This window comes from Strigops habroptila, chromosome 11, assembly GCF_004027225.2.
Source record: "Strigops habroptila isolate Jane chromosome 11, bStrHab1.2.pri, whole genome shotgun sequence".
NCBI classification, from domain to species: Eukaryota; Metazoa; Chordata; class Aves; order Psittaciformes; family Psittacidae; genus Strigops; species Strigops habroptila.
Genome location: NC_046360.1, coordinates 9,635,331 through 9,653,769, shown reverse-complemented (window position 1 = coordinate 9,653,769; position 18,439 = coordinate 9,635,331). Strand labels below are relative to the sequence as shown.

The following is an 18,439-nucleotide window of genomic DNA, read 5'->3' as shown; positions in this document are numbered from 1 at the left end:
TTTTCATTGCTGTATATGAACAAGGCATTGGTGCAGCTGTACCAAAGCTTCATCCACCTGGGTTTTGTTCACAGGAATTGAGCAAATGTAATGTGTATGCCTGCTGCATATTTCTTGCCTACCCAAAATGCTCAATGAATTAGTGGAAGGAAGGCTTTGTTGTACCAGGGATGCAGGAACGAGCTCTGTGAATGTGATGCTCTGAAAGTTTCAGAAATTCTCTTGAGGTGTGGAAACACTTTATCAAGTGTTGAAGAAAACTTTTAACTCAACCCCTGTTGTAGTAAAAATGTTTGACTTGAGGTTTTTCTGTCTCTAGTTTCTGTTGTTCATCACTCTTTCCTCATGCTTAGATGCTCTCATTAAGATTGATGACTAAAAGAGGATAGTGTGGTCACCTGTCTTCCAGAAGGTAGAAAGACGTCTGTCCACTTCAAGCACAGGAATGAGTCTTGAAAAGCACAGCCTGCCAGCTGCTTCTCTGCTCTGAAAACATCTGCAGTTGTAGTGGTGCTCCCCAGGCCCGCTGCTTGCTGGGCTCTAGGGCTGGGCCATAAAGGAGGAGCTGGGAGGCATTTGTTTGCTTCCCTGAGGTCTGCTGGTGGACTTGTAAAAGGCAGTTTTGACACGTTGGCTGTTGCTCTCTTGGGTGCCTGCGACAATTTCAGTCTTGTTCCACTGTTCTTTCCCTCCACTGTTTTTCAGGTACAAAAGCTGCTCTGTATGTGTCCGGTGGATTTCCATGGGATTTTCCAGTTAGATGAACGTCGCAGAGATGCTGTCATTGCTTTAGGAATCTTTCTAATTGAATCTGACCTTCAGGTATTTTTCCTGCTTAGGCTATAACTCTATTTAACTTGAAAGATTTTGCATGAATTCAGGTTTAGTTGTTCAGTGAATGGAAATCTGGTATTCTCATAAAAATAAGTAAAATGATCAGAGAGAACAGATGGATGCAGGCAGGAGAGCACAAGGAAATGAGGACAGTACTGACAAGTGTGTCATAGCACTGACACAGCCAAACTGCTGTCGTGTTTTTTGGTCATGATGGCTTACAGAGAGAACGGAAAGGCTGTTCAGGAGGATTTGTTCAAACCATATGTGTCATTGCTTGTTCTTCCCTACATGCTTCTGAATATTAGGTTTGTAATAGGCCTTTTCATACCTGACATTACTTAGGATAAAAAGACAAACACTGCATGTAGGCTGCATTGTAAGCGAACACCCCTTTTGTATCTGTCAGCCTGCATATGACAAGTTGGTTCTCTTTCCTTCAAACCCTGGGTGTGGTGGCGTTCCATGCAGAGGAAAGAAAAGCAGTCCTAGGTCCTAAAAGTCCTAGGTCCAAAGACATTAGACCTTACTTTAAGTTGTTTAATGTTGCTAGGGTTTGCATCAGGAATTTAATACTGAGTTACTATGATATAGCTTGAATGCATTTTATTAATGCTATGGGGGTTTGCATTTTTTGTAGTATGGTTTAAATAAGGCAGTTCTATTCGTGTTTCACAGCACTTTTTTGGTGTTTCCAAAGCCAGCAGTTAGTTAATCCAACTCTCTGAGGAAGGAAAGTGCTCCTGTTTGATTCGCAGATTAGGAAGCTGAAGCGTTACACACAATGTGTGAGGTGGTGTCTACGGGATGGATCACGTGTACTGAATTGAGAGTGGTGCTCTGAATTTCTAGCTGCCTTAAAATTGTGTGACCTTGTTGTAAACTAATAAATTGTTTGGGGTTAATTACTGTTCTCTAATGTTTTTTCTCCAACTTTCATGGAGAATGAACTGTTGCCTAGACTGAAGGGGTTGAATTTATAGCCTTGAATTGGTTTATTTTCATTTGCCTGTGTTGAAATCAATTTTGCAATATTCAAAAAGCCTGTGGAGTAATCATTAGAAGCAAGTTCTCTGTGTGGTTAGTGTAGTCTTTCTATCTTTATAAAATAACTTGAGATGATATGGTTCAGCTTTTCTTCTCCATTTTAAAGAGAGTGTTTTCCTCTTTAGCACAAAGATAACGTGGTTCCTTACCTCCTTCGACTTCTGAAGGGTCTGCCCAAAGTCCAATGGATAGAAGAAAGCAATGCACGGAAAAACAGAGGTGGTGTTTGGATTTTTTTGATCTTTCTGTGGAATGACAGCTAGGAAATAGAAATAACAAAGGTTATTCAGGACATGGTACAAGGGAAGGTGATAGGTCCTGCTAGGGTCTTAGCTGCTGACTTAACAGCCTTTAATACTGTTTTTCTTTAGCAGCAAAGAGAAAGTTGAGGAGCTCCTAGCTTTCTTGCTTGCCTGCTTTGCAATAAGTTACACTATCCAAATAATTCTATGCTCAATATATTTTGTTATTAAATTGGAGAAGGTTGTATAGCAGTTAGAGCAGGAGAATAGAATCTAAGATTTGTACACTCTTCACTTTGATGCTTAGTTGCTATTTAAACCCCTTAATTTCTTGCTCACTTGATATCTCTTGAAATTGCTAGAGGAATACTTTTATGTAATATTATATATTTTTTAATTATTATTTGAAAGACTAGGAAAAATTTTGATTATTTAAATTATTCTTTTAATATTTCATACTGAAATTATACTGGTTAGAGTGTATTTCTAAATTTTTTATGTAATATTGTTTTTTCTACAGTCTGTCTCAGAACTGTGTGACATGGGAATCACTTATGTCTTCTTCCTTTATTATTATTTGCTCTTTCTACGTTGGCGTTCTCCAACAATGCTAAAGTGGCTCATTTTCTGTCTGTTTCTTTGCAGGCTTGCTTCCAGTGGCAGAAAACTTCAGCTTCTGCTTGGTAACGTTGTTATCAGATGTTGCTTACAAGGATGTGTCTCTCAGAGAGCAGGTAGAGTTTATTTTAAGTTTGTGCTGATGTAGTACCCAATTCTCCAGTCATAGAATCATTTTGATTGGAAAAGATGCTGTAATACTGACAAATGTCTGGAGAAGAGTATGCTACAGCTGCTTCCTCTCTTGCAAAGGGATTGATTAACATTTGTACTGCTGCATTATTTTGCTTGTGTTAATTGATAGTCAAGTATCTAGAAGATATTAATAAATCAGCTGTTACTTCTGGGTGTCAGAGAATGTCAGTTGAATTCAGGTTTTGATACTGAGATCAGGAGTGCTGCAGTTTTATTCTGCTAGTACATACCAGCGAACTGCAGACTTGACAAAAGCAGCTCTGTAAGTTGACTGAGGGCAGAATACTACTGCAGTCACACAGCATTAAAACATCTTGTTTACAGAGGTGCTTACCTTAATATTTGCAAGTTTCATTTGTTGTGATATCATTATAAGATAATGATATCTCTTTACCAAAAGATGTTTGTGTATGTTTGTCTTGGTTACTTTAGATTTTGGATGCAATTCTACAAGTAATGCAGTTCCTGTTAGGAATGTGCCAGACGCCACAAATGCACGATAAAGGTACTATTAAAATTCTTACTATATTTGTAACTCCTGTCCTTTGGACTTCTCTTGTGTTTTCTGATTATCAGGATCACTCCTGAAAAGTGAGCAACTTTTTCATTCGATTTCCCTTAGCACATATTTATTCTGTTTGTTGCTGGCTGGTAAATCCGGAAGCAGAAGTGTATTAATTTGTTTTTTCCTCTACTTGCACAAATCAGTCTTTGTAAAGCACATTAGTCTGAAATAGTTTAGTGAAGTGGCAGCAAAACTATGAAGAGGTAGTTCTAAGTTACTGTTAACATACTGTTTCATGTGTTTTTCTTTTCCAGTATATTTATGCAAGTATGCAGTGCCCTGCCTGATAGGAATCTCTCGAGCCTTTGGTCGCTACAGCAATTCAGAGGAGGCTCTTCTTTCAAAGCTTTTCCCCAAAATTCCCCCACACTCCCTGAGAGTTCCAGAAGAGCTTGAAGGAATTCGCCGACGATCCTTTAATGATTTCAGATCAATTCTCCCCAGCTCTCTACTCACTGTTTGCCAAGAAGGAACACTAAAGAGAAAGGCTAGCAGTGTATCTAGTATCTCACAGGTCTGTATGACTTGCTCTGTGTTGGAGTTGGTGCTTAGATGATTTCATGGTCTTTGGGGGAGTTAAGACAGCATTAAGCCTGGGTGTACAGACAGTCTCTTAACACATTGTTTGATCAGGGATCTTTATTTTGATTCCACAACTGAGTTTCAAAATAATTCTTAGTTTCTGAGCTACATCAGTGGCAGTTAAATTAACTGTACTAATAAGTATTCACATGGAACAATTGGCAAATGCTATTCCCTGTGTTGTGCAAAAGCATTGTGATATATATCTGTGAATTCAGAAAGATGTCGCTTAATGGCTAAAGTCTTCAGAAGTGCTGAGGATACATGAGCTCCCCTTGGTTTCACCGGGAGCTGTGGATATTGTTGTCTTAGGGGAAAAATGGACTCAGGTGCCAGTTTTGAAACCAGAGATTGTTACTAGCATAGTTTCATATAGGACAGGAGCCATCATTCTTACAGCTTCCCTTTAGTAAAAAGCACTGAACTGGCTTTTTTAACTTCCCTTTTTTGGTTGGAATTGAGCTGTTCGGTCTGGCAACAAGTAGTTCCTGTTAGTTTTGCTTGAAGCTGTGATTCATTGTAAAATGTATGAACCATTCTCTGGAAGATTTTTCAATGTTTTGTAAGTATTTTTCAAATGATAGCTTTTATGTGATGTTTCAGGTTAGTCCTGAACGTGGAATTCCCCCTCCCAGCTCCCCTGGAGGATCTGCAATTCATTACTTTGAAGGTAAATTATTTTGCAAAGAAACAGTGTGTGATTCTGGGACTTTGTTACTGTTTATGGAAAATTAAAAGCCAAAATCCTTTTGGCCCCTTTCTCTGCCCTCTAGAATTCTTACAGTAATTCTCTGGCACTTGCCTGCTAAGATACTGACAAATTATGGGGGATAAAGACAGTAGGAAGTTATTGTTAACACGAGTAGTTTCCAAGCTCATTTGTTTCTGGCAGGCTCCTGAGAGACATCTGATTTCCTTTGCTGTTTGACTGTGCCTAGTACTGAAGAGCTTAATTCAACTAGGCCAAAAATATTTCAGGAGATTAGGCTGAGTAACTTTGAGGAACATGTGCTAATATTGTGCTTCACAAGACAACTGAATTGTTGGATTAGGGTCTGGAATTTTGAGACCTTTGTGGCACGTTGTATAAATCTGAAACAACTGCTCCATATGAAGTAAATGTGACACGGGTCATTGTGTAAGACCTAGTCATTTGCTGATGTGAGAAATGATAAACGAGAAACTGGGGTGCTCACTAGTGTGTGTTAGTTGCTGTATCATACAAGGCAGAAACATGAAAAATTTTCGTGCATTAATATACAAATTCCTAACCTCTGAGTTTTGGTAGAGTTCTAGCTGTGAGCTCTTGTGTCAAAGCAGGGCTTGAAAAAAAACTGTCATAGAATCAAGTGGAGGAGCTCTGCATCTGAGGTGTTTGGGGGTCTCTGGTTTTGTCTGGCCCTTTGAGGTTTTTAACAGTTTGGGCATTCTCTGTTTCTGGGTCATTCTCCTTTCTCAAGCCCTGGCTTAAATTAATGTCTGCCACTTCTTCCTTCCTGTTACTATTTGCAGAGGTGTCTGTCTTCCTTGTATCGTGAGATTGCAGGGTAATTCAAATATCATTCTTAAATTGCCACGTAGGAAGAGACATGTTTGTATTCTGTCTACCCTGCTGAACCAACCTATGCTACTTCAATTTTATGGTCTTCATGTTATGGATTAAAAACAAACAAAACCACAAAAGGCTGCAGGTTAGAGAAAGGCTATAATAATAGAACAAAAATAATGTTAATTAAAACTATAGGTGGGTACTGGACAACTCTGTAAAAATTCTGGAATCATTTTAATTGTGTCTCTAGCAGAGTTATTGTATTCTAGTCAGGATTTTATTTTCAGTACTAGCTTCTACCAAGGTACCTACTTCTTCAAGGTACTTTCTAACCCAAACCATTCTATGATTCTGTGATTTCAGATACAGGCAGCCCTTGTATTATTTCTAATAATATGGTTTGTGATAGTCTTACTTTGTGAAGATGAGTAATGACCTTGGTTTTATTCTGGCCAGTGTTGGCACTTTAGCAAAAAGGACAGAAAACATTCTTTCTGTTGTTATCAATAAATAGTGTTGCTTGAAAGCCTGTTAATCACAAGAACATTACTTTAGCCCAGGCAGCTGAGTACTTCAGAAATTACATCTCCTTTTAAAAGTGGAAATAGTGCCAAAAGCAGTATGCTTAGCAAGTTGTTTGCTTAATAGAGTACTTGAATCTGGAAAATAATTTGCTATCTCTTTGCTTCAAATTGCTGAAATGAATCAGTGCCTCTTCTAAGGTGAAAGGTGTGCCCCATGTTCGTTTGATCCAATATAGGAGAAAACTTTGCAAGATAGGTTTCACTAAACCTGTTCTTTGCACCTCTATGCTTTTGATCTAAATGGCATTTACAGATGTTTTCAGGTTAATTCATGTTAGTAATATGGGGAGACTTCTTGTCAGCAGTGTTTCTGACATGGACACAAGTCATTGAAATGAATTCTTCCATTGGGATTGTAAACTTCTAATGAACAAATGTATTTTTTCATCATTTTCAGTCTTGATTTACCAGTAGATTAGCTGAAATATGCCTCCTCGTAGTTGCAAGTTAAAGACTGTACCTGTGTTGGAAATAACTCTTCAGTAGTGACTGAACATTACCAATAAATAAAGTTAATATATCCTCTCTTTCCCCAGTCTTATATTATTTTTTCTGATCAGGCTCGTATCTTCCTGATGGGAGTGCACTGGATCCTGATTATTACTTCTCCACAATCAGTTCCAGCTTTTCAGTTTCTCCTCTTTTCAATGGCATTAACAATAAAGAGTTTAACATCCCACTGGAAATGCTCCGTCAGCTGTTGAACATGGTATGTGATGCATTCTTATGAAGGCTGCAGTGAGTTTGCATTCTAGATATTTGTGTTAGAAATCACTGCAGTTTAAGCTTTTAGAATTGCAAATAAAGACTGCGTTTGTGTCTCAAGCTTTGTGTAATGTTATTTTTATGGCATTTAATGTTGTGCTTCAATAGCATTCCTAAAAAGCTCTCGTATAAACCAAGAAGAATTCGTAAAATCAAATAAATTTATGTCAATGTCTTCCTGTTTGAGTCTTGCAGAGCACTTGATCTGAGGTAACGTACATACTGCTACTTACTGAAATAGAGGATTGGGTTTTGCTGTGAGAATGAGACCCTTTCCTAGAAGGGTTTATTTGCTGGGAACTCACACGAGGGATAGAAACTCGTGGATATGTTTGTTTCCTGCACCAGCTATTTTTGAGCAGCACACAGAGGCTCAAATGCATTTATTCTTCTTGCAACCAGAGATTCTTGTAGCCTTAACTTCATCTGGCACTTTGCAGTCAAGTGACTTGTTTTCTGTGCAGGGGTAAAGTTGTACTGCCTTCCCGTCTAGAGCCACCATCAGGAAACATCCTTTCTTTACTTTTAATTTTTTTTCCTCTGTAGGTAAAACAGATCGTTGCGGATTCTCTGCTGAAGACCTTGGATGCAGTTGTAGCTGAAGTTGCAGAGGTGTGTTTTTAAATTCCTTTTCTAAAGATTTGTTTGGTTTTTTTGTTTTGTTTTGTTTTTTTGTCTTAATAATCAGTAATTGGAAAACTATTTCTTTACCTATGTAAGGTGTGCCTTCTCTTTGCAAAATGATCCTAATTGCCTGTTTAAACTGTTCTTTCAGTGGTTTAAGTGTAGCTTTGAACTGTGTAAAATGGAGGGGTGAAGGGGGAATGTCCTTCACTGACATAGAAGTAAATAGTTACTCTCTTAAAAAATGAACCATTTCTTACTTTAGCTCTCTTATCCTACACAATTACATCATTGGTTGCCCAAAAGTTGTTTGCCATAGACTAAGGTCTTTACTGCATATTACAGTAACACTGTCTTTTTTTCATGTAGGTAAAATGTGTTGGTTGTTTTCTTTTTCTGGCTTGGAAATCACTGCTGCTTTTTTAGGCGTCATTTCTACAAGTTTAATAGTGTTAAGTTTGTGCACCTTTGCTTTCAGAGGTGACATACTTGTTTCTGTAGATCTGGTAGTCCTTGTTCCTTCCCTGGGAGCAGTTTTCTAACAGCCTCCACCACACTTTATGGAGTTAGCCTCATCTCCTTCTGGGTGTAAAGCTGTAATGAAAAGATTATGCATTCAGTTCTGCAAGAAAGTAACTTTGCTGTTTGCTCCAGCTTTCATTTAAGTACTGCTGTATTTGAAATGTAGGCCTGAGTGGAGACAGCTTGCTTTCTTTGAGAATAAGAGGTTCGAATCCTCTCCTTTTTTCTTTAACAACACTGTTAGAGATAACATACATGTGCTCTTCAAATCAAAAGAGTGACTGAATCTTACTTGATGCACTGAGTGGCTGGACTTTTGATAAAAGTAGAGGGAGAAAAACTATGAGGCTACTTCCGGTACCTGTGTTAAATGCTTGTTTACATTGTGGAGGAAAACAATTATGTGATTGGAATAGGAAGATTTATTTATATAGTGGAAAGTACTTACTTTTGAATCTAGCAGCTTGTTTCTTTTCTCTTTCAGACGGGTGCTAGTACGGATCTCTATTACAAAACATTCAGTGACCCTCTTTATCTTGCTCAGTTTAAGATGCTGAGAGACACCTTATATTATATTAAAGGTATAGTGTTTGTATTGTTTTAATATATCCTTCATTATGTTTAGGATCCGAAGTGTTGTCTGCATTGTATTGAGTGCTTGAACATTGGGGTTTGTGTTTCCTGGGAACTCTGCACAGGCTGTAAAATTTGTATTTTGAAATGTTTCAATATAAAATAGGTCCTACGGAAATAGGACCATTAAAAAGCACTATTAAAAAGATAAATAGCATTTCAGTTGTCTGCTCGCTGATGGACTTTGCTGTGAAATTTATCATTTAGTCAAGATATGAAGTTTATTAAATAGTTTCATTTATAACTTAGCAATGAATTTTATATATGCTGTCATTCCGATACACTGATTCCCATCCTTCTAGTATAATGCTGTTTCCTTTTATTTCTTTAGACCTTCCCAACTTATTTGTGAAGGAAATCCATGATTTTGTGCTAGAGCAATTCAACAGCAGTCAGTCAGAACTTCAGAAAATCCTTCATGATGTGGATCGGCTGCACAATGAACTGAGTCCTTTAAAACTGCGTTGTCAGGCTAACGCTGCCTGTGTGGATCTCATGGTGTGGGCTGTGAAAGATGAGCAAGGTAATAAATGCTCTTTAGTCTCTGGAATGTCTGTTGTCTTTAAGTTGTAGAAATACTTATAAAGTCTGAGAGTAGATGATGCTGAGAGAAATACAAAATCAATTTCAGTGGAATACTTTTTGCAATTAGAATTTGCAATTAGAATAGTAAAGCTTCCATCAAAAAGTTGTCAAATTAGTTGGGTAGGTAATTAGACATATCTATAGAAATGGAAACAGAATCATCCTATTGGCTTATCTACAAGAGATGGTCTAGTTGTTGCATTAGATGCAGCTGCTTATTTTCTAGTTTGTTTTTAATTATTGTTCTTAGTGTCTTAAATGTTTCTCAGTCATTCTTTTTTAGAAAGATGTATTTTCTTCATTGCTGAAAGGACTGGGAAGCTCCATCTCACTTTTTCTGTTTTCTTTCTTGTATAGTTTGTACACGGCCTCTGAGTATGTGAAGGATTTTTTCCTTTGAGCCTTGCAATTCTTAATTTCTGTCAAATAGGAAGTACACTGAAAATCAACTTTAAGTACTGTCATTCTCTCAGTGTTTGACACAGCTGTTTGGTGCAGATCCTAAGTTTCCAAAACTGTTTTCATAGGAGAAGGACTCAATATCTTTGGGAAATTGTAGTATGAGAAGAGCGAAGCTGATAAATTTCAGAAATTCCAGTAAGCATTGGATTGTGTGTGGCCTAATAATAAATCTGATAAAGATAAATTTTTCTGTTTTATTTTTCATTTAAGGTGCAGAAAACCTGTGCATCAAGTTATCAGAGAAGCTGCAGTCAAAAACCTCAAGCAAAGTCATCATTGCTCACTTGCCGCTGCTAATTTGCTGTTTGCAGGTCTGTCTTTACAGTATTTGACATTGCCATGAGAGTCAGGGGAGAAGAACACTTTTTATCTGCTATTTGTATTACTTTCTGTGACTGTGTTCTGCGTTTGGATTTTAGAGGCCTGCTGTGGAAGCTAGAACTGTAGTAGAGCAGTGCTTTCAAAATTTCTTAGCTCAACTACTTCTTGAAGAATAATATTCATGAGGGTTTTTTTAACCAGTATTTAATTTCTGAAATATTTGGCTTAGTCCATTAGATAAACACTTAAAATACTGGGACTGGCATATTATGCGTTTTAAGACTAAGGCTTGGTTATTCTAAGTTTTGTTGTCTTATTTGGCATTTATTCATAGTCTTACAAATGTGATATTTTCCAGCACACAGTAAATAGTAAGTTACCAGGATTCCAACATTCTTAAATTTTAGAACTTGTCCAGAAACTTTCATTTTAGAGAGTGCTGTTCATTTCATCTAACTCCTGTGGAATCACCCAGGAAGCAAGCAGCAGTGACTGGCATGATGCATCTAGGATCTAAAAGAATTAGAGGCTTAAAATGCCTAAATCTCCTAAAAACTGAATCCCTCAGAACTACATAGGTTCATTTTGGCTTGGGGCTTGGTTTGGTTTGGTTTTTTTTTGTACTGAGCTGAAGTTGCAATCTTACAGTTGAAATGAAAATTGTGCTGTTGTATTCTAAGTGTTGTATTTTTTTTCTTTTTTTCTTTTTTCTTTTTTAGGGTCTAGGTCGTTTGTGTGAGAGGTTTCCTGTTGTGGTTCATTCTGTCAATCCATCCTTGAGAGACTTTCTTGTGATACCTTCCCCGGTGCTTGTGAAACTTTATAAGTATCATAGCCAGTATCACACAGGTAAAGGAAAAAAGGCCACGTTCCAAAGGACATGCTAGTGATTGTTTTCCAACTTACATGGTTTTTTGGTGCTTTTGGATATTTTGTGTAGGGGGAAATGGAGATGATTTTTGTGGGGTTTTTTGGAGGTGGAGAGGAGGAATGCCATTCACATTCTGATACAAGTGTATCTAAAGGCAAGCAGTGTGCGTAGAACTACATTTTATCCTAGCAGTAATATTGCTGAGCCTCTTTTGCTGAAACTGAGGATTTTTGTCCTGAGTGAGATCACCACCTATAGAATGCTGCTGCAGTATTGAAGGCAGCTGTTAGGTCTCTCCAAAGCCACTTCTTCTCCAGGCTGAACAAGGTTGTGTTCCTCAGACTCTTCATATATGTCCTCTGCTCCAGCCCCAAGACCTTCTTAATGACATTTGGCAGGCTGTTTGTTGTTGTTTTAAAATTATTATATCATATTAGGATTTCCAAAAAGAAAATGTTTAACTTCAATCACTTGCAAATGCAAAAGCAGAATCGTAATTCTAAAGCAGAACAGATAAAATGGTAACTGAAGGTGACTAACTTTAGGAATAATTATTTAGAAATAGTTAAATGCAGTAATATTTGGTACAGGTAGTGATAACGTGCACTTCCAGATTTCTTCAGCTCAACTTTCTAAGCTGTAAAATAGTGGTTTACGCTCACCAGATACTGGGAAAAAAGGTGTTTCACATGGTGTTGATCTCCATCCTCTGTGTTCTTAGTAGGTGGTAATGACATCAAGATTAGTGTAACCAACGAGCATTCAGAATCCACTCTAAATGTAATGCCGGGCAAGAAAAGTCAACCATCCATGTATGAGCAGCTGCGTGACATTGCCATAGACAACATCTGCCGGTAAGAGAGAGAATTGCACCATGTTGGAACATGTGTTCTATTTCTCTAGCAGAAAAGTATTGTAACCATTGAGAAGATGCTGCTCTGTGCCTCTGTTAAAGCTTTTTGCCCTTTTTGATCATGACTTCATTTTAATTTGGACACAGAATCATAGAATGGTTAGGGTTGGAAAGGACCTTAAGATCATCTAGTTCTAACCCCCGGCCATATCTCTTGGATCTGTTTGTGTCCTAATTGTAAAATTATTATTTGGTCTCATTGTTTTGCTTCCCACATATGTAATTCATGCAGTCACCAGTTTGATATTCACTGGGGTTTTTGTTTTCTGCTTAGATTGCCGTGTTAAGCAAGCCTCTGTAACAGGATTGTGAAGCTCTAAAATGTGGGCAGTGTGATGATTATTCTTCTCTTCCAGACAGCTACAGAGAGCGGGAGGGAAGACAAATAGTTGGTGACTAGAGACAAGGGATTGAAGTTTCTAAAGCAGTGGATTCTGAGTTTACCTTATTGCTTATCCCTATCTTTATTGTTGCTGGAGAAAACAGCAGTAGAAACTGATCATTATTTAAAATACATCTGCATTTTTCTGAAGCAATTGGTTCTTCAGTATAACTTTCTTCCCTTCTACCTGTCATGTGTTTACAGTAGTAAAAAGTGAAATGTTTCATTTATGTTTTTTTTTTCCTCTGTTCTAGCAAGTTTTCTGTTCGTTGTTATTCCAGGTGCTTGAAAGCTGGCTTGACTATAGATTCAGTGATTGTCGAGGCCTTTCTTGCCAGTTTATCTAACCGCCTGTACATCTCTCAAGAGAGCGATAAGTAAGTTCTCAGTCATCAAATCAATTTTTCACTTGGTGAACCTGAAGCTTATTCTAAGATCGAAGTACGGGCAGCATTAAGTTAAGTATCTCTGAGATTAATGAGCTTGTATGTGGGGTCAAGATCTTCCCATGCAAACCTTTGCAGAGCTTGAGCCCTTATTTTCATACTCAGAGGTATGGATTCATTTTTATCTGATTCATTATTCAGTTTGTCACTTGCGGCATTTGACTTGCTTCACTTGTAAGAGAGCTGCTAACCAAGAAACTGCCAAAGGGAGGTCCTGTAGTAGCTGGTCTGACTGTAATGTCTTAAGTGTTTTGCAGATCACTTTTACCTCTTTTCAGTGTTGTTTCTAGAACAGTTTGTTCATGGATTAGTGTGGGTTTCTTGGATAGTGTGTTTGTGTGGGGATTTGGGGTTTATGTTTTGTTTTGAAAACCAGCTTGTGCAAGTATATCTCTAGTGTTAATGCTGGGAGTAGATGCGTGTAAAGAGTGGCAATATTAAAGCTGTTTAAATATAGTATATCAACTGTTTCTTATGTGAAAAGTAACTGTGCTTGGAGGTCTTTAACTGTTGAACAGTTACGTGTATGATGGTTTTTGTTTTTTTTTTTTTTTTTTTGTAACAGGGAAGCTCATTTGATTCCTGACCACACAATTCGTGCTCTAGGACACATTGCAGTGGCACTGAGGGACACCCCAAAAATGATGGAACCCATCCTACAGATCTTACAGCAGAAGTTTTGCCAGCCACCTTCTCATCTTGATGTACTCATTATTGATCAGCTGGGCTGCTTGGTCATCACTGGAAATGTAAGGAAAAACTGGCTAAGAGAGGGCCAGTTCATGATGCCTTTCCTTTGGTTAAAAGGAAACATATTTCAGAAACTGCATTTGCAGAAGGTTTTTTAAGGTTTTTCTTTTCTTCACCACAGGTGAAGGGCTTGTACAGCCCTCATGTCTCTGTGACATCTGAAAGTAAAGATAAATGACAGCGCGTAAAATGCTGCCCCTGTAAACATTAGTCCCCATAGAAAATAACTAAAGTTCGTTTTTTATAAAAAAACCTATATAAAACCCCACCAAGCTCCATGTTTTCAAAAGTAAGAAGTTGATAAAGTTGCCTTAAGTCCAGAATAGATGCACAGTATCTTTCTTCATATCAGTAATTAACTTGCAAAGTTTTATAGCTCCATATGTTTAAAACTAGACATTGCCGCCTTCAGTCATTCAAGGATTAACTGACTTGCCTTTGCCAAATGTCATTTGTGCCTCTGAGCAAACAGTTAATAGCCAGAACTCAGAAGCCTGGGAAAACTTTTCCATCCAGAAGATGGAGTTAAAGAACTTAATAAATTTTACAAAATTCATTCAGTTAAAAACTAATGAAGGCACTTCCACTCTGTGCTTTCTGCAAGCTGAAACTTGCTCAGACTATGACTAGATATACATCTGAAGAACTTCATAATCCTTTATTATGTAAAATACTGTGTTTTACAGGGTGATTGTTTAGAGAGATTGTATTCAATAAGCTTTACTCAATTATTTGTTTGTTTGGGGTTTTTTACAGCAATATATTTACCAGGAGGTGTGGAATCTGTTTCAGCAAATCAGTGTTAAAGCCAGCTCAGTTGTTTACTCTGCCACAAAAGACTATAAGGATCATGGATACAGGTAACACTTAGCTGTGTCCCTGAATTGTATGAATACTATATTGGATTTCCTTTATGCTACTTCAGGGATTTTCACATTTTTCCCACTTTAAGTTTTATAACCAGGTTATAAATAGCACTGCTTTTTTTTCTTTGATTTTAAGAAGTAATGTATTATTTTAAAACCAGTAGCATTTCATAATGTAGAGATTCATAAAAAATGCTTTTCACTACAGGTAGTATTGATTTTATTTTTTTTTCCTTTTCTAAGGATTAATGTTTGTAGATGGTTGTACATTATCTGTAACCAGAGTAATTAATATCTGAACCTGGAAAAGCTGATGAAGTTCCACTGGCTTTTGTGTGTGAGTGGTGGTTTTGGTTTTTAATGTGGTCCCAGTACATGTTAGAGTTTAAATCCAAACCATTAACAATTTAATTCTCAGTATCTTAGTCTGCATTGTAGTGTCTGTTATAACTAAAGATTGTCACTGGCTTTGCTGACAGTTGAGTTTGGCTGAATATCTTCTAATTGGTATGTGAGTAACTGAGACTACTGTTCCTGTCAGTATGTTTTAACATATGTCTGACCCAGTGCAATCTCAGCAATCAGAACGCATCCTAGTTCTGATTCTTCTGCTCAAGAGCTTTCCCAATCTAGAAACACAGCTCTCTGCTGCTTTTTATCTGTAGCTGTATTTGCTACAGGAAAGTAATTTCCTTTTGGCTGTAACAGCATCATAAAGAGACAAAGCTTACAAATAACTTTTCACTTAAATACTGATTGCATTTCAATTATTAGCGATGTGCTACTCATAAAAACAAAAAGCACCACCCAAAAAACTCTCAGTGAAAGAATGGCAGTAGCCTTATTACAAGAGTTACTGTCAGCATTATAAAGAAAGCACTGAAAATACAAAACTTTGAGGAATTGCTTGTTCTTTCTCCTCAGACACTGTTCTTTAGCAGTCATTAATGCCCTGGCTAACATAGCTGCTAACATTCAAGGAGAACACCTTGTGGATGAACTACTGATGAACCTGCTGGAACTATTTGTTCAGCTTGGGCTAGAAGGAAAGAGAGCTAGTGAGAGAGCAAGTGAAAAAGGACCAGCGCTGAAGGTCAGATGTTCACTGGTTTTTAATTGTAAAAACCTCACGTGTTTGATAGTGATTTTATATACAAAAAATACATTTTTATGTTTCAGTATTTCAAATGTATTTGTACTGATAAGGTTTTCTCACTGATGTGATTTGGGAGCTGTTCCCTGTTTGTTAGGGCAGATAGGTAACACTTCTGTTTGAAATAGGCACATATTCCTAGTAGTGAAGGGAACAATGTAGTGTTTCTCTTTAACCTATTTCTGCCCCCCCCCCCCGTGCATGCTACATTTTAATAGTGCTGAGTTCTTTCGTTATTCTTTTATGGAAAGAGTGAACTCTTGGTAAATCCCTTTGAAGTGAATCTGTTTGCTTTGAAAATAGACTGCATTTAATCAGGGATGCCAACTGTTTTCTTAAAAGGGAACTAAGATATGTCTAGAATCTGCTTTTCAAGAAGTCTGTGGTGGAATATCTCTCCCCATGGGTTTCATAGCTTCTTTTAACCACAGATCAGCAAGCCGAAATGGTGAAGAACATACTGTAAACATTGGTGTAAAATGATGCTTCTAAGTTAGTTTCCACCCTTCTCCTTTCAGAGATATTTTTCTTCTTTTTTTTTTTTTTTAGGCGTTTAGGAGTCACTATGGGAGACAAACTGCTGCACGGGCTTAAAGCCTGCAAACAGAAAAATGTATGATTGATTTAATGTGGATTTGAGCTAGGAGGCAGTGTTTCTTTATTATGAAGATACTGGTAGCAGCTTTCACTAGAACACTCTTTACTCAATGCAGAGTAAAAGTTATGAGAGGTATTCTGAAGACTAGGTTACTTAATTTTTCCAGAAGAGATCAAGTAGGTAAAACACTGCCCATGCTGTACTTCCAAATAAAAGCAGTGTTTTTCTTTGATAGTTTGCTATGTCCTTGCTTCTCAGTATACCTTTTTATGGACTTAAATTTGCTCACTAACCATTAAAATGCTTCAGTGGCTTAATTTTTCTGTGTCAAATCAGATTTTTCAATCATGCAAGTGGCTTCTGAGAGACTTTGAGTTTTTTGGATATTGCTGATAGTTAACACAGATGTCCCTTGAGTATGCCCAGGGATGGGATTCAATGCATCTTCATCATCCTCAGTGCCATAGGTTATCATAAAGAGGCTGATACTCCATTTTTGTAAGAAAAATGCTGGTAGAAAAGTGGGGTTTCTACAGTTCCGTAAATGTCTTATGCTGGGTTCTAGCTGTCTCAGCTTGTATCCGAACTCTCTGTGCAGCAGTTTGTCGTGTGCAGTGGGCTGTCCTGATGCTAGCAAAAAAAACCTATAGTCACGCTTTCCAGTTGTTCCTACCCCTTAGAGTGACTCAAGTGCTGTTCTTCTGTTCCCTTCAGAAATATTTAAGGGTCCATCTTTTGTTTTGTTTTATCTTGGACACTACAGGAAAGATAACTAAAGTGTGTTTTAGTTGGGTTGTATCATTACTGTTTCATCTGAGGGCTATTTGGCTTTGTTTCTCTCGCCCTTCTTCTTCTTCCACTTTTTTAATTGCTTCCTTTTGGTTACTCCCCTTCATGCAAAGCTGTACTCTCTGTTAGCATGTCTGCCTTGCCTCCCCACTGTGTGACCAGCAGTCTCTGTCTTGTAAGGAGAAAGCTGGAGAGTTCTCTACCTCCTGAATCCAATGTGTAGGGGTATGGGAGGTAGGGCAAGACCTGAGAGAGCTCTTTGAGCATGGTTATCTGTGCTGTCACTGTTTGCCTCATCAGAGAAGGTGAGAGACAATGTCCTATATGCAGTGAATGTTTTCAGTTCTCAAACACTGTATTTAGCCAAGAGCAAAAACACTTGTTGTATAGAGTACAATTAAAAACTCCTAAGAAGTCAAAGGAAATAATGTATTTCCGTACGCTTCTTCTATTTCACTGGAAAAGGCTGTTCCTGCTGCTTAAATAAACTCTTGAAAATTGTGTCTTTTTATAAACTTGTCATTTTTTGCTTCATTTTGGTAGTCAAGTGAGACTTAGTAAACATTTGACGCTTGTCTGTGGCCACCCATTTAACGTGAGCATTTTTCTAGCAGCTGTTGGATGCCAGAATAGATGTGGTATCAATGAATAGTCCCCCTCCATTTTAGCTAAAGGCATAATACCTAACTTCCAAACATAGACCCTGTGCTGGGAGAGAGAAAAAAAATCCCAGTAGTCTGTGAGGAGCCACCTGCAAAGCTTTGCTGAAAGACTTCAGGGTTTGCCCTGAGGAAGTCCTGTGGATTTCTGGGATGCTCTCTTGGCCACTTCATGCACATCTGTTTGCGAGATACAGGGTTGTAATTGGCAATGTATGTTTTCCTTTGCATAGACAGTAGGAATGTGCGACGGCTGAAATATGTCTTGGAGCAGGTATTTTAGAAATGCTTTTGTAGATGTTTTAATAATTTCCTTTTTCTTTTCCAGGCCTCCAGTAGCGCTGGGAATCTGGGTGTGCTTATTCCTGTTATTGCTGTGGTAAGTATCCAATTGGGTTGTTGCAAATGGAATAATTTTTCTCATATATATCAAATATCGGTGTGAACTCATGGTCAAATGGCTTGATTAACAGCTGGTGCAGAAGTAAGCATCCAAGAGAAATGTAGTATTGTAAAATTGTATTTCTTGCTCTGATGGGGGGGAAACAGTTGTTTAATAATGACATATCTCTTAAAATTATTTATCTTTGGTGATTCAGGATTATTGTTGCTAGTCATGAATTCAAGAGCTTCATGAGCTAAATAATTCTACAGGGGCTATTTGAGTAGTGTTTGGCATGCGGTGCAATAAACACACATATCTATGGCCTAACGAGAAAAGCAGGGGGAAAAAAATAGAAACAGAGTTCAAAATAAATCTTATTTTTGTAGCACAATGAGTTCTGCTGCTTAAAAGGGGAAAAACAAAAAAACCTGAAGAATCACTGAGAAAGCGGGGAGGAAGGAAGGTAATGTCCTGTGTCTTCTGAAACTAGATTTGACTG

At 37.8% G+C, this 18,439-nt stretch overlaps 1 protein-coding gene across 6 annotated transcripts in view; it reads left to right on the top strand.

Annotated features, from left to right (window-relative positions):
• The window catches only part of PI4KA (phosphatidylinositol 4-kinase alpha), a 60,191-nt gene that overhangs the window by 1,778 nt on the left and 39,974 nt on the right, over positions 1 to 18,439 (top strand). For 4 of the 6 annotated variants that reach the window (XR_003993653.1, XM_030500741.1, XM_030500743.1 and 1 more), the window contains exons 2-19: positions 706 to 822; positions 2,007 to 2,100; positions 2,769 to 2,857; positions 3,369 to 3,441; positions 3,756 to 4,015; positions 4,687 to 4,753; positions 6,777 to 6,925; positions 7,528 to 7,593; positions 8,612 to 8,708; positions 9,092 to 9,283; positions 10,018 to 10,118; positions 10,848 to 10,977; positions 11,721 to 11,853; positions 12,576 to 12,671; positions 13,306 to 13,489; positions 14,247 to 14,350; positions 15,281 to 15,449; positions 17,884 to 17,934. Coding sequence is in view for 5 of the 6 variants with exons in the window: in XM_030500741.1 (XP_030356601.1) it covers positions 706 to 822; positions 2,007 to 2,100; positions 2,769 to 2,857; positions 3,369 to 3,441; positions 3,756 to 4,015; positions 4,687 to 4,753; positions 6,777 to 6,925; positions 7,528 to 7,593; positions 8,612 to 8,708; positions 9,092 to 9,283; positions 10,018 to 10,118; positions 10,848 to 10,977; positions 11,721 to 11,853; positions 12,576 to 12,671; positions 13,306 to 13,489; positions 14,247 to 14,350; positions 15,281 to 15,449; positions 17,884 to 17,934 (2,172 nt within the window). In the remaining variant the exon portion in view is untranslated. Of the gene's footprint in view, positions 1 to 705; positions 823 to 2,006; positions 2,101 to 2,768; positions 2,858 to 3,368; positions 3,442 to 3,755; positions 4,016 to 4,686; positions 4,754 to 6,776; positions 6,926 to 7,527; positions 7,594 to 8,084; positions 8,290 to 8,611; positions 8,709 to 9,091; positions 9,284 to 10,017; positions 10,119 to 10,847; positions 10,978 to 11,720; positions 11,854 to 12,575; positions 12,672 to 13,305; positions 13,490 to 14,246; positions 14,351 to 15,280; positions 15,450 to 17,883; positions 17,935 to 18,439 lie in introns of those variants that run through there. The other 2 variants (XM_030500742.1, XM_030500745.1) reach the window with 2 other exon arrangements.